General features: G+C 44.4%; 1 protein-coding gene across 2 annotated transcripts; it reads right to left on the bottom strand.

Annotated features, from left to right (window-relative positions):
- Positions 1-2324: 2324 nt before the first annotated feature.
- On the bottom strand, positions 2325-14987 carry nfil3-3 (nuclear factor, interleukin 3 regulated, member 3). 2 transcript variants are annotated; one of them, XM_062536251.1, is made up of 2 exons: positions 14807-14987; positions 2325-4487 (listed from the first exon to the last, which is right to left on the bottom strand). In XM_062536251.1, the coding sequence occupies exon 2, from the start codon at positions 4429-4431 to the stop codon at positions 3148-3150; it is 1284 nt and encodes a 427-aa protein (XP_062392235.1). In that variant the 5' UTR covers positions 4432-4487; positions 14807-14987; the 3' UTR covers positions 2325-3147. The 2 variants fall into 2 exon arrangements, with proteins under 2 accessions (XP_062392235.1, XP_062392227.1); XM_062536243.1 differs by lacking the exon at positions 14807-14987 and adding an exon at positions 5155-5441.
- Positions 14988-15632: the final 645 nt, after the last annotated feature.

The raw sequence follows: 15632 nt of genomic DNA, 5'->3' as shown, positions 1-15632 counted from the left end.
TTGAATACTATCCCTTAGATAAACAACTTGTGGGTGCAATATTTGGTTATTACGCAATAATGTAACCTAAGTATTGGACATTAATCATATAGTACCTTAATGGAAATAAGGAGCATTACGATATCAGTTTGTGATAAAACAAAAACGAAATAAATAAATAAAGTAGCTTACTGCAGTGTTTTATTTCATTTTTGGTAGCATATTCATTTTTGACCTTGAGCAAAAATGTCTTCCATAGAAAGTCAAGGGCAGGAAACAAAAGCTCTTCAGCCCTCCTTACAAGAGCAATTAAGTTGTTTTTTTTTTTGTCAGATTGACATTATAGTGATATTTATTTTAACTATGTATTGCCTACCGTAAGTCACTTTGGATAAAAGCGTCTACCAAATACCATTTCCAAATCATAAAGATGCAGCTTAGGGGAGACAATGAAGCATTTTTCAACATCTCTTTAAAATATCTCAATTTTCTATCAAATATCTGTGATTTTTTTTGTCTTTGCACCAAATAATTTTACTTTTTATTTATTGATCTATCTATCTATCAGTAGCCTAAAAGTCTTTGCACTAAATAATAGAATAAAATATATATTTTTTTATCAGTGGCTTATCCTTAATTTTGATTTACTTTGTGGCTGATTCCTCTCTTCTCTTTCTCCCTCTCTATCTTGAGTTCTTTGGCTCTCTATCAGACACCACACAGAGGCCACTAGCTTTAGTTGTACCCCCTACTGTGGTAGTCAGACCCCATTCTGAGCCATTCAGAGACGGGGTTCATTTTCCGCTGTCAGTGGCCTCATATGGATCTATCACGTGACTGCACTCAAGACTGTGAATACCCATTTCTTCACAGAGACATGGTTTCCTGTTACACAAGGAGAAGCCTTTTAATGGGAGACCAAATGACAAACAAAAAATAAGCAATGATGTGAGAGGTTGAGGGGAAAAATGAGAAGTGCCCCATCGCACACCCAAACTCACAGACACAGACGTACAAACACACAACCTGTCTGTCTCTCTCTCTCCTTCCCCTTTTGTCTCTGTGCTGATGGACACGGCACAGATTGAAAGCCTTGGCCTTGAACTTGGCCACCCCTCCCCCTCCCTCTCTACCCCAACACTCCCTCCCCTGTCTGCATCTGCAAGGGTTCCCTTGGCAACCGTTGTGCTGCCTGCCTAGCAACTGCCCCCCACTCCCTTCCGAGAGATGGGGGTGGAAACGGGGTAGTGGGGGACACAAAGGACCCAATGTGTGTTTATTTAACATGGATTATCACACACACCAGCAGCAGGACTGAAGGCAGCCTCTACTGCTGTGCTGAGGTGTTTAGGCAGGCCCTTGCATTGGGGTTCATTATGTAGTTAGGTAGAGTAAGACACACACTTTTCCAGAGGAATGCGCCTATCCATATGCTTCAAGTCCATTGACAAATGTGATGTGATGTTTATTTTAATTTCACAGTTTTATTCAAATGATACACATTTCAAGGGGACTTTGGGGAATTTCAGATCAATTTGATGTTGGTTCTGAATGATGCAAAATATAGCCTACAGAAATGCATGTTTACTAGAGACAGGAAAAGTGAAATATAGTGACAAACATAAAACCACTCCACCCATTGTTTGTTTTCTGGAGAAAGGGGTCTCAATATGTACAGATATTTCAGCGCCCTCTAGTGTTGAGGGGTTGCAATTGGAAAGGCGTGTTGCGGACAAAGGTGAAATTGCGGTGAAACATCGAACGTGACTGTAAATATTGCACACACGGAGGAATATAGAGCAATCCGAAGAGATTTTTCGATAACAAGAGCTTATTCTGTTTTCTAGTCGCCTTCTCGTTGTCTCTGACTGAAGCTGAAACATTTCCCTTGATCAGCAAGAATAAGGTTGTGAATCAATAACCTTCCCTATGCAGCTTAAAATAGCTCTTGAAACGCTGACTTTGTGAATGGCTCTCCTTGATCAACATTGGATGCGCAGGGAGTAAAAACCACTTAACTATTGAAAGACAGTTCGTCACACTAGCAAAAGACAGTTCATCACACTTGCAAAATACCATAGTTCAATGTCACATTTAAACCAAAATCATTCAATAGGCTTCCTAGTCCCTATACTCAACACAATCCTAGACTAGCTTGACTTAGATCAGGACAGTAGCCTAAGACTTAGAAAGTCAAAACTTGTTCATATCATGTTGCATGTTATCAATAGGTTTATACTCATGATTACCTTAGAAACTATATTTTGTGATGTTTGTGATGCCATTAACAATGAACAGTTCTGCATCAACTTCATAGGGAGGTTGCGAATTAAATGGGACAACCGTTTCATATTTAACATTTATTTAGAACAAAATGTCACATGAAACAGTATCACAATTTACAGTATTTGTTAAATGTATAGAAAGAAAAACAGTGCAAACAGATGGATTTGCTTAGCAGTGTAATTGGACTTGTATCCAAGCTGATAAAGATGATGATGTTGCTATAGCTCCACCACTGTGCATGTGAAAAGGGTTCAGTGTTTCAAACTAACCTGTTCAAGCTGAGATTTCCCCCAATATTAGATCTCTAGCTTTTTTCATATTGATGAGGTTCATGCACAAAAAATAAACTGATACGGATTTTGAAACAATTCAAAGTAATACTTTCTTTCTTGGGCTTGCTGGCAGTGAACAAAATATATGTCTAAGATACTGAAAAAGAGAATACTTCTTGGTAATATACTGATGTGACCATGTAGCCTACAGATTCAGTAAGGCTTCAGTTTAATGTTGACAGCAACACAGGGTTTCATGGAATGCACAGTTATTGTGGTCAGTGAAATCCCAGTGATGGAGACCAATACTGAGGCCCCACCCAGGGACCAGTCACAGTGCTCAGCACATCTGATTACAGCGGGAACGTGATTTACAGCCCATTTACAAACTGATCACAGTTACAGAGACTGTAGGGCAGGCGGCCCAGGGCGGATTGAAACACAGTACACAGTACAGAGTGGAGACACAGAAGCACACCTGAGGACAGGAGGGGTGGGCGACCCCGTGACCCCGTGACCCCGTGACCTGTCCGTTCCTGCTATAGTGTCCTGAGGTGCTCTCTGCGGTGGTGAGGTAGGCGGGTGGGTGGCAGGGCCCTATGCCCACGCTTCAGCTCAGCTTGGAGAGCAGCTGGTGGGAGAGCAGCTTCTTGAGCTGGGCCACCTCCACACTCAGGCAGCTGAGCTGCGAGCGCAGAGCGCTGTTGTCCTGCTGCTGCTGCTGCTGCTGCTGCGGCGTGGAGTCTGTGTGGGGCTGTGGGGCTGTGGGGTGGTACCCGCTGGGGAAGAGGCCGGGCTGAGGCTGCTCACGGGGGTGATGGTGGTGGTGGTGCTGGTGCTGCTGCTGCCAGGCTGTGTGCCCGTCGGACGCCCCGTAGCCGTACTGACCCCTGGGCTGCTCGCCGCCGGAGTCCCTGTGTGTGGGCGGTGCGGGGCAGTTCCAGGTGTCCCCCTGCGTCTGCGTCGTCTCCGGGCCCTCGTTGGCGCCGGGCACCTTGAAGCGCAGCTTGTGCGGGAGACTCTTCATGTACTCCGCCCCGCACTCCCCCCTCCGGCCCGCCTCGCCGAGGCCGTTGCCCCCCGCCAGCGTCTCTCCGTCGGGCGCCGGCTGCGGCTCGTAGCCCTGCCCCTCCCCGGGGACGCGGGGCGACGCCTTGCTCATGTCGGCGGGGCCGTGGTCGAAGAACACAGGGCTGCTGACGCTGGAGCTGCCCGACGTGGAGAAGCCGGAGTCCTCCGCCGCGCTGTGGCTGTCGCGCGCCCCTCGTGCGCCGTAGGCTCCCGCGTGCTGGGGTGGCAGGGCCTGGCGGTGGTGGTGCTGCTGAACGGCGGGCGCAGGAGTTGGGTAGTGGTGGTAGTAGCGTGGGGTGGTGGCGGGCGCGGAGACCTGGGCACAGGGGGTGACCGACAGGGGCGCGGTGGGCGCGTCGCCGTGGTCCTTGACCAGTCCGAAGCGGTACTTGAGCGCCAGCAGCTCGGCCCGCAGGCGCGCGTTCTCCTCCAGCAGCGCCATGACGCGGTTCTCCAGCACCATGTCGCCGACGCGCCGCTTCTCGCGCGAGCGCTTGGCCGCCTCGTTGTTCTTCCGGCGCTTGTCCCAGTAGCTGTCGTCTTTGCTCTCGTCCGGGATGAACTCGCGCTTGCGCCGCAGGCTGTTGGGGCTCAGGCTCTCCTTGTGCTTCAGCCCGGAGGAGCGGCCCAGTAAAGAGCGGACCAGCATGCTGCTGGACGTGAGGATGGACACGGCCTCGTCTGTGAAGGACAACGCTCCTTCCACTTCCCCAGCTGATCCCAGCATGCCTCTGCTCAAAGGAGAGGAGCAGTTGCCTCCAAGTTCTCGGAGCACACCAACCTGCTCTCCCATCACCGGTGGTCCAGTCAATGTCATAGTCATGGATACGGCAACCTCTGTTGACTGCTGATGTGCCTCCTTTTTGACAATGCCTCCACCTAGTGACAGAAAAATGAAAAGACAGTGAGGGAGAGAGATGGTCATTAAGATTTGTTTAGCCTAAAGCTTATATAAGATAACAACATAATGTTATGCAACAGCCTCATAGACGAGGAATATCAGAGCAAATATAAGGAAATCCGTCTTTACGCGCAGTAATGTTAAAGTGAGAGTGGTATGAAGTTGAAGATTACTTGCGAAGGAAATCTACTTTTTCCGGATAAATAACTAATGTAAAGACGTGTGTGTAAAGCTAAACCCCTGGGCTTTTTTTCACTTAAGAGACACAACAAGTGATTTATACTGTCAGTGACAAATGCGGGTCGCCAATGTGAAGTCGATAGACTTCATTCAGTTGCACGTCTGACTGAGCGTAAATTAGTCAGTCTAGGCTACATCTCCTTTCTACAAAATCAATAAAAACCGCATCATTGTTTCATTGAAAAACTGAACGTGATGCACATTCACATGCAATGTAAACATTTTGGCAGGTATATATCAACAAATTGATAGTCTGACAATGAATGAAAGGAGACACACAATTTGATCTAGTCACCTGAGACATAACGAAAGTTTTAAATCTTCACTAATGACACTAATTGAACAATTTTACAGTAGATCATATTTTAAAAGCATTCAAAAATGTTATACCAAAGCCTGTCTTACCTGAATAGATCCGTTGCCTTTATGGTGTTATTGTACTTACAGCATCACTTTGTATCAGTTTAAAACTGTTGCACATCAAGAAAAAATTCTTAAAAAATACAAAAAAATTAAACAAAAGTCCACGGTATGTAGACGATCGTTGCCAGCTGCTCTCAGTGCGACCGTAGCCTACTGGTTTCTGCTAGTCGTGGGCTCGATCTCATAGCCAGGCTCTTTGTTTTTATTCTTCCGGCAGGTTCAGTTAGGGTCGCACATTCACCTTAAGTGAACTGGGCCAGAGCGTACACTGTTCGCGACCGCCTCGCACTTCAAAAGCACCACCCAGTCATGGTAAAGCTCCAATCCTTTCCAGTAACTGCGTCACGAATGATTTTCTTCCACCCTTATTTATAGGCTACAGTCGGGTTTTTTCAAACAAAATAACCCGCCGCATGAACTATGCGTAGCTTTCATATGTGTGAATGTACTGTAACTAACAAACTCTTCATAGACGCATACGCAAGAGATTTAAAGTACTGTTAATGTGCCATACACGTCATACTGTATTTGTCCAAAAGGTTAGCCTAAATCGAAATGGAGTGTTAAGGAGTCAGATATTACAATCTGAAAGTATTACAGTCTGAAAGTACACGTCTGAAAGTATCTTAGAAGTAGCTACATTAGAGCGACAGTGTTATGAGGTGATATCAGACATACAGTGTAGTAAATCTTGACTTCGCTTTAGCGTGCTCTTTATTATGGTTTCCACCACTTGAAAAAAGAGAACAAGCTGCCAGATACTAAGTCAAAATGATGAAGTAAAAAGTAAAAATTAAGAAATAGGCCTACTAGTCAAAATTATGAGATAACAAATCGCACCCTGATTGTTATAATGTAGTAATGTACATTATGACACAGCAGTTACCACAGTATGCTACATTAAGACACACACACACACACACACACACGCACACACACACACACACACACACACACACACACACACACACACACACACACACACACACACACACACACACACACACACACACACACATACACACACACACACACACACACACACACACACACACACACACACACACACACACACACACCTCCATGACTGTGAGCTGTTTGAGGTTATGGTAAAGTTTTTAGATTTTGCTTTAAACTTACTGTATTAACACACGATTCTTTCATGCTTCACATGCAACACATGATTCTTGTTTACAGTTTCTAATCCCCTAATACTGTTCAATTATATTAGATTAGATTATTTAGACAGCTTAATGCAGCTTAAGTCTAAACCATAGCTGACATCATTATTCCTAGAGAGTTTAGAAGGTGTACTGTATGCAGGGGACAACAAACTTCTCAACAGTGTATAGGTGTGCTGAGATTTCCATTTTAAAAACTTCATCACCTGCCACTGTCAAGTTCAGTCAACTATAATGCTGTCATGGCACCGAGTCTATGCGTTTGTTAAGTTGTGATGCAATAGTCGAATGTGTTGCCAATGTTTGCAAACGTTCGCCGAGAAGGAGGAAACACCTAAAAACACCTCTCACAATTGAACCGATCGGTGGCCTACTATATTCTATTATTTTATTTCAATATTTATTATGTCTGGATCTGTAAGAGTAGTGGGTGGCTGTTCCAGCGAGATTGGTGGGGCTACCAACTTCAGTCAAATAGATTGATAGAATGCAAGGCTATGATAGGTCACAGTGATGTCATGGCAGTCGATCATCACCCAGGACTGCCGAGCTGAAGCTAATGGAAAGTGTTTGAAATGTACTGATATGGTGGCTTGTTTTGAACCCTCACAGTTGAAGTTCAGACAGAGAACTTGTCATGAGAGAAAAGCCAAGTATAGTCAACACATACGCCCAACATAGCATCATAATGGGCATAGTTTTGTTCATCAGCAAACATTTTAAACATGCCAGCCAGTCATTCCTCTTCAACCCTCTCTGTTGTAAGAGTGTTCCCAGAATTCTGTGCACGTGTGAGTCTGAATGAATAATGTGTAATTCGTCACCTGCAGACCAAGTCTAACCAGATGGCTTTTTACGATTTTTGATTTGTCACTCTGTTTCAAAGTTGTATCGATCCACATTTTTGGCTTGGCTTGTAATGATTCTATTGCCTTTATCAATAGAACAAACGTCACATATAGGTACAAATAATCACTGCAACGTTCATTGCACACTGAATTTCATAAAATTCTGTCCAATTCTGCTACAGCTCCCACTTTCATCCTGCTGTGCGGCACTTCTTGCCATTTCAGAATTTAACATTAGGCTAACTGTATCAAAATTGGCTGATGGATTTGTTGTGATTGCCTGGACATTTGCTATAGCACCTGCTTCTTGTTACAATCCCTTAATACTGTTCAACTGTATTAGACTGCTTATTGTACTTTACTGTGCAGCTTATGTGTAAGCCATGGCTGCAATCATTATTCCTGGAAAATGTAGACGTTTCCACATTATTTCTCCAGATTTCTCCAGGTTTTGAGTGACTAGCCCAAGCCCATAAAAGGTGGGGGGAAGAAACTGTGTTTTAGGGAAAGAGAGGCCCATACCTTCAATTCTTTGTTTATCAACAATCTGTATGTTTGGGAACTGACCAGTTGCTGGAGAAACAACGTGAATGAAATGTTATCCCATTCTTATCTACAGTATAGCATTTCAGCTCTGCAACAGTCTGAGATCTTCTTATGGTGCTTTCTTCCCGTGATGTGCCCAATTTGGTCTGTGCTGCACTCTGGCCATTTTAGCACCTGGATTCTATGGAACCACATTGTTGCAATATGTGCAGAATGCAGTCTGGCCTTGTTTTCCTGAAATATTCAAAGGTCCTCCATACTCCAGATGTGCAAGCTGCCCATGCCATGCACTAATTCTGGCTTTTAAACTGTGCCCTCATAACAAGTTGGATAGTCCCTCTCCTCTTTAGCCTGGAGGATGCAGAGACCATGATTTCCAACAAGAATAACACATTTTGGCTGGGGTGATCTCAGGACAGTTTTCCACGTTCGCCTCGCCTCGTCCATCTGAATGAGCTTGGTTCCAGATAGTATATGGCATTTCTGGACCATGTCTACGTAAATATGGTTTCTTCTTTGCATGCATGGTAGAGTATTAACCAGCATTTGTGGATGGAACTGTGTTCATAGACATTATTGTTATCTGAAGTTATCTGAATCCAGAAAAAGGTCTGTTTCCAATGCTATGCCACCCGACGATCTGTAATTACAGACATCCCATGTTGCTTTTCAGCCCTGTTCAGTTGTTTACAAGATCTTCAGAGGAACATTATTCGTATGTAGTTGCATTACTTCCTCACGCAGATTTTCACAGAGTGATTAATACCATCTAATCTTTACTTCTGAGAAACTCTCCAGGATGCTCTCTTTGCACCCAGTCATGGTTAACCTGATTAGTTGAGAAATGTTCCTTCTTGTGTTTTCATTTGCATTACACAACTTTCCTACCCTTTGTGACCCTATCCCAACTTTTTTGTTGATTTGTTGCTGGCATCAAGTTCAAAATGTGCATATCTTTTTCATGAAATAGTGTTTCAAGATTGTATATGTCTATATCCTATATAAAATGTGCAGATGATCACATTCTGGTTTTATCTACATTTTACAAAGTGTCCTTTGTAGTGCCCTCCAAATGTTTTTGGAAATGGTGTTGTAATTTACCTCATAACAGATATGTTCATGTTCATGTTCATGCCCCCTATTATGAAGAACAACATGTCTTGAGTTGACACCGTATCAGTTCAGTTTCTTTCTACACAACATATAAGCTGTGGCGCATTTAGGGTAGCTCATAGATGTAATGTTCTCAAGGGGAAGCTGGGAGGAGGAGCACAATGTCCTTCAACTGAAATGATCCTCAGTTGCTGGAAGCAGCCAATGTACAGACTCACCGCAGAGAATGACCATTTCATAGCAAGGTCTCTGCAACACATTACTGTAACATCAATGTATTGATGTCTCACAAACATACATAATGGGTTTCTGTTTTTGCACATTTCTTTTTTCCCCTTTTTTTAATCTCACATTGTGCAGAATATACTGTAGTGCATGCACAAAGCATCAGAAGGCCTAGAAATATGAATAGAATTCTTATGCAACTCATGAGGGAACAGTTGAGGACAGTGCTGTAATAGAGGAGGTCATATCAGGAGGCAACATGGACATCTTCCCCACTGAAACACACATATCTCCCTCACTGAAACACATGCACATCCCCTACATTAAAACACATGCACATCTCCCCATTAAAACACATCTCCCCCATTAAAACACATGCACATCTCCCCATTAATATCTCCCCATTACAGTAGACACATCTCCCCATTAAAACACATGCACATCTCCCCATTAAAACACGTGCATGCATCTTCCCAACTGAAACAAACATCTCCTCCATTGAAACACATGCACATCTCCCCATTAAAACACATGCACATCTCCCCATTGAAGCACATTCACATCTCCCCTTAAAACACATTCACATCTCCCCATTGAAACACGTGCATGTATCTTCCCAACTGAAACAAACATCTCCCCCATTGAAACACATGCACATCTCCCCATTAAAACACATGCACATCTCCCCATTAAAACACATTCACATCTCCCCATTAAAACACATGCACATCTCCCCATTAAAACACATCTCCCCCATTGAAACACATTCACATATCCCCATTAAAACACATGCACATCTCCCCCATTGAAACACATTCACATCTCCCCCATTGAAACACATTCACATCTACCCCATTGAAACACATGCACATCTCCCCATTAAAACACATTCACATCTCCCCATTAAAACACATGCACATCTCCCCATTAAAACACATCTCCCCCCTTGAAACACATTCACATCTCCCCATTAAAACACATTCACATCTCCCCCATTGAAACACATTCACATCTCCCCATTAAAACACATGCACATCTCCCCATTAAAACACATCTCCCCCATTGAAACACATGCACATCTCCCCATTAAAACACATGCACATCTCCCCATTAAAACACATCTCCCCCATTGAAACACATTCACATCTCCCCATTAAAACACATTCACATCTCCCCCATTGAAACACATTCACATCTCCCCATTGAAACACATTCACATCTCCCCCATTGAAACACATTCACATCTCCCCATTAAAACACATGCACATCTCCCCCATTGAAACACATGCACATCTCCCCCATTAAAATACCTACACATCTCCCCCTTGAAATGATTTATTACATCGTAAACGTTGTCACTCTACCCTTTCCAAATCTCCTGCATTAATGAGATAATAGACTGTTCCAGAGCTGTGCTCTGGCAGCACTGAAGGTGAATGATAGTGCCTCATTCTCAGTCCCCCCCCCCCCTTCTCTCTCTCTCTCTCAATGGGGAACACAAATCTTGACAGAAGAACGTAGTACAGAAGAAAATGTATATAGAATGGAAACTTTTAAAAACGTTACATATATACCAAAACATGAGATGAATGATTTTTCATGAGCCATGAATGAGATATTATGAACCACGACAGAGAAAGCTATGGCTTCCTTTATTTCTGTAGAGGATTGTTTGCTTATTGTACATAATAGATACAGGCAAACACATAAACATACACACACACACTATGAATGTGGTTTTACTGCCAGCATTTACGTGAGTCATGACCTCATTTGACTTGGAGCATATTTGTTGGTTCAAGTGAGGAGACCGCTAAGCCATCCACCCCGTTTTACCCTGTGCACTGTAACAGCACCCTCCCCCTTGTGTCTCTCTTTATAAGTGCACACTCACACACACATCTATTACAAATCCCAGTTTTCATCCCCCTCTCTCCCTCCCCCTCCTGATCCTGCATTCTGAATCACAACCAAGTGCAGTGTTATGACAGTTTGTGTAATATGGCCTGAGTCAAATGAGGACAGTCCTCCAACCCAACTAGAGCAGGAGCAGCCACCACCACACAGTCATCGGGTAGCATGGCCATCGCTGCAGTGGCTCTCCACTCTAGTCACTCTTGTCCACTCTGCCGCAATAAACAAGTCCAACTATCTCAATTTATTCTGTCACCCATTTGGCAGTGAATTGTTATTGTTATCATCATCATCATCATCATCATCATCATCAGAAGTAGTGGGCTATGTTGATGAACCAGTGGTCTACTGGTTAGGGCTTCGGCCTTGTATCCGAAGGGTTGAAAATGTGGGCAGGGAAAGTGGTTGAGCACTGCACCAGGCCGGTACACACCAACCCGATAATCGGACAGTTGGGGGTGGTCGGTTGTCGGGGGCGTTCGGGGACTCGAGTCTGTTTGGTGTGTCCCATGCCGTCGCCAGTTGACGTTGGGGTTAGTTTTGGCCGACTTGACATGTAGAGTCGGCCAGTGACCGTCGGCCTCAAAGACCAATCTAATTGGTGGAGTTCTACCCTTCGAAACATCTCGGACCATTGCTAGGTAGCAAAGGACTTATTTAAACTGACATTAGCCCTAAATTCAGCGATGTAAGTAACAAACCCAACTATCCTAACATATTTTTTGCTAGAACTAGTAGACTACCACACCGCTGTGTTATTTCAGGTTCACCAATGTCCTACCTAGTTAGCGAACATGACTAGCAGTTCCCATTACCTTTTCGTTTACTGTGCTAATGTTAGCAGGTTAACGGGCGAAAAAGTTATTTACTCCCGAGAGAGTGTTTCATTGGCATCACACACAAGCAATGACAATAAAATAGTACATAATATATAATTGTATTTATATTTTCATGTTGCTTAGTCAAAGAAGTCCGAAAACTAGTGGCATTTTGTTCGGCGAATCCTGCTTGATAACTACTCGGCTGACTCTGAAGCCTGCAGTTATGGGTCATAGGTTATGGGTAGCCTAATGTATCTCACCTTACGCATGCGCCGAACTTATAATCGGCGTCGGCATCGCTTCGGTGTGTTCAGAGGTAGCCTGACGAGCCAGACCCACATCAAGATGTAGGGTTTGGGAACTCACCGTAGTCAGGGCTCAATCGGAGGGGTGGGATAAACAGTTGTCATTCAAATTCCCTCTCCGCAATAGGATAACGCTAAACGAATTATCTTCTTCTTTTCAAAAAGCAGGATGCATTACCGTCGCAACTTCTGGTCACCAACACGGTCTCACACCCAACTCGTCGAACGAGGACGCATGGTCAAGCGTGGCGCATGGCGTCAATATCGGAAGCCGAAGGTGCCCCCACGCATTCATATGCGACGCCGAAGGGTGAAGGGCATAGACATCAATGTAAATCCTTTGGCGTCAAATGTAGACGCAAGCAACACAGTCACCATTATGTTAAGCCCGCCCAGCGACTTTATACATGCTGTGATTGGCCCGCTTGATTTTCCAGTTCTCAGCTCCTAAGCTCTATGGATCGTGCCTATGCCCCGCCAGCCAAATTACATGTGATGCCGCTAGGGGTGTCTAGATTTCTAGGCTAGTTCGAGGCACTTTTTTGACCGACCAGGTGAGTCGGGAGCCTGACTGATAGTCCGATGGTTGGCCGTCGGGTTTGTGTGTCCCGGCAGCTCACTGCTACGGGTTACGGGTTACGTGTGTGTGCTTCACCTCACTTCACCCCAGTTCACTGTGTGCTGTGTGTGTTTCACTTATTCACGGATTGGGATAAATGCAGAGACCAAATTTCCCTTGTGGGATCAAAAGATTATATACATTTACTTATGTGGGTGGACTAAGTAGTTGATCCCATGCTAAAGTTGACTAAAAAGAGGAGTATAAATTAAAATCATCTTTTGACAATATCGTAATGTCTTAATTAAAAACAAATAGGTAAAAATCCAACCTTAATAAGGTGACCAGATGTCCGAGACCAAAGCTGGGGAAATAATCCAAAGATGTGGAAAAAACAAGGACATTTTCAGTTTGACTATCAATCTGATTACATAGGCCTACAGTACAATTTGTATCTTCAAAAACCGGGGACATACTGTAGGTAGTTTTTCTACATTTCCCGGGGACAGGCAACCAAAAACGGGGACTGTCCCCTGAAACCGGGGATGTATAGTCACCCTACAGTACTTTAAGGACACCAATTTTCTTTGTGATTGAAGAATTTACCTGTTTGATTTGCATTGAGCTCAATGAGCATCAAACAGGCTAATAGGCTAACTGGAAAAAACACCATGCCAATCTCTAGCTATGGTGAAGGGTATGTGATGATCTCCAATTCTAGGGAGTTTTTCCTTGCCCATGTTGCTCATGGGCTCTCTTTGAAGGTTTAACACTGTAAAGCGCCATGAGACATGTGTAATGTTTTGGCGCTCTATAAATAAAATTGAATTGAATTGAATTGAAAATTGAATGATGTGGGGCTATTTTAATTCTAATTTCACACTACTCTCCAGTAAAGTCACAGGCCTTTTGTTCCCCATTAGCCCCTTTCAGCCCATTTCAGACCATCGGGCAAAAGCCGAATTAGCCAGGCCGGGGCTATTTGCTTTCACACCTCTTGGCACGGGTGCTGACTGGGGCCACTTTGGGGCTATCTTGGTGCTACTAGCCCCTGATTTCTTCTGGCTCAACCTAAACGTTGGGCCACTGGGTACTAGAGTCGGGCTAGCGGTGGTTTCAAGGTGAAGGTGTGGTCAAACCGTTGCTGTGTGTGGAGTTGCTAGCACACCGAGTTTAGAGATAGCTGGTTACGTCCATGTTAAAGATGTTTGCCTGTCAGTAGGCTAACTCACCATGTAGCACAGCAAAACGTGAACTTATGAATGAACTAACATAGACAAGCGTCCCACTAAATTATTCCTGCCAGTGTGTTTTATGCTATTGATAGTGTGGAATACTTTTAGAACTATAATAAAGCTCCAATTTCAGCCCCTTTCGGAAAATCTAAAATAAAGATGTTTTTAATACTTCAAAATAACATTTGATAAATGAACCTTACATTTTCCAGAAGCCACAGATTTGTGGAGTTGAACAAAATCTGGTTTGGTTCTTAGCAGGAGCGTCTTCTGCCTTCAAAATCCTATTTTCTCTACTGTGCGCGTGTTTGGTGCCGAGCTGGGTGAACTCACGCGGCATCGTTGTGAAATTAAAATTCTTACAACAAGCCTTACAACAATGTTACATAGCTCATTTAGATACAAATATGTGGTGTGTGCCTGCGTTTCTTTAGGAATCCACCGTCTTGGTTTGTATAGAAATTAATACTAAGTGACGTACGCGTAAAAGGACAATAAGAGGTGACCGACTTCGATAGCATACAGCAATGCAGCGGTGCTTATCCTGTTTGAAAATGTGTGGTGTTGGTGACGTTTTCACAAGTGAGAAATGTAATGAGGATAGGCTAATGGCCTGACAGTCTGAATGCAAAGGTCTCAGGGTTACGAGGCTTGTGGACCTGGGCTACTAGCACCAGGTGGCCCCCAAATTAGCCTGGCTCGGCCTGGCTCAACAGTCTGAAGCCAGCTATTGGGTCTCAGTGAGCTAAGCTCCATCTCTGACCAGATCCCCTCACTATTAAATTCAAGTATCCAAATAAGTCCATGACCTTCTTTGGTGGTGTACCATATGGGCAACCATACAGTATGTTTTAGTGAGTGCCCAGATGTGCAACCACCATGCTTACCTTTCTCCTGTTCTTCATAGTGTCACCCTGGTGAGTCAGAAGCTGCTCGTCAGCTGGTACCTCTGGCCCTTGAGCTCATGTGTCTGGCAGTGCCTGGGCCAGATCCCCCGTCTCTAATTGGCATTCCGCTGGCAGACGACCTTTTCCTTCACCCTCCCCTTGACAAGGTGGGTACAAAACAGGCCAGTGCAGTGGGTTTGTGGTCCTGCGTGGACCCTCACAGACTGTGCCACTCCTGAAGGGGGATATAAGCACCAGACTCCCTATGTCAGCCCTTCCTCCCGAGAGCCTTAAGTGTGGGCCCTCATAGGCCCATGTTTGGGGCCCTGGACCGGGCACAATTGATCAATTCCAACCTCAGACAGTCACCCTTGGTGTGTGGCTCATTAGATGAATTCCCTAACATCTTGCAGTTCTGCAGAAGCAGCTAGGTATTGTGAAGTCTGCTACCACCAACCTTAGATACATAGTGGCCACCATTAATATCACTATGAGAGATTATAGAATATCTGATCACTGCTGTGCTTCACTTCAAAAGTCTGAATGATACAGAAGTGCATGACATGAGGAAGGACACTAATGGTGCCTCTAAAGGACTCAGATCAAGTGTCGCAACATTTGGCAACAATCTCTTTTTGAGCCGATTGAGTCTGTTGAACCAAAGTGGCTGTCACTAAAGACAGCCTTCCTCCAGACAGTCACCACAGCGAGAAGATAGAGGAACTGCAGGTTCTGTCTGTGAGTCAGGAGTGTTGCAAGTTATTTCTGGCAGAGGCCAGAGTGGTCAATATATCCCTAACCCAGCATTTTCCTAAGATGCTCTCCA

The sequence above is a fragment of the Sardina pilchardus genome, chromosome 1 (genome assembly GCF_963854185.1).
Source record: "Sardina pilchardus chromosome 1, fSarPil1.1, whole genome shotgun sequence".
Lineage (NCBI taxonomy): Eukaryota > Metazoa > Chordata > Actinopteri > Clupeiformes > Clupeidae > Sardina > Sardina pilchardus.
The sequence above is the reverse complement of the archived record's forward strand: the minus strand, read 5'-3'. Positions and strand labels throughout refer to the sequence as shown.

Bases quoted from the DNA above. Each gene is read 5' to 3' on its own strand.
- nfil3-3 (XM_062536251.1), bottom strand. From the start codon at position 4,431: ATGACTATGACATTGACTGGACCACCGGTGATGGGAGAGCAGGTTGGT.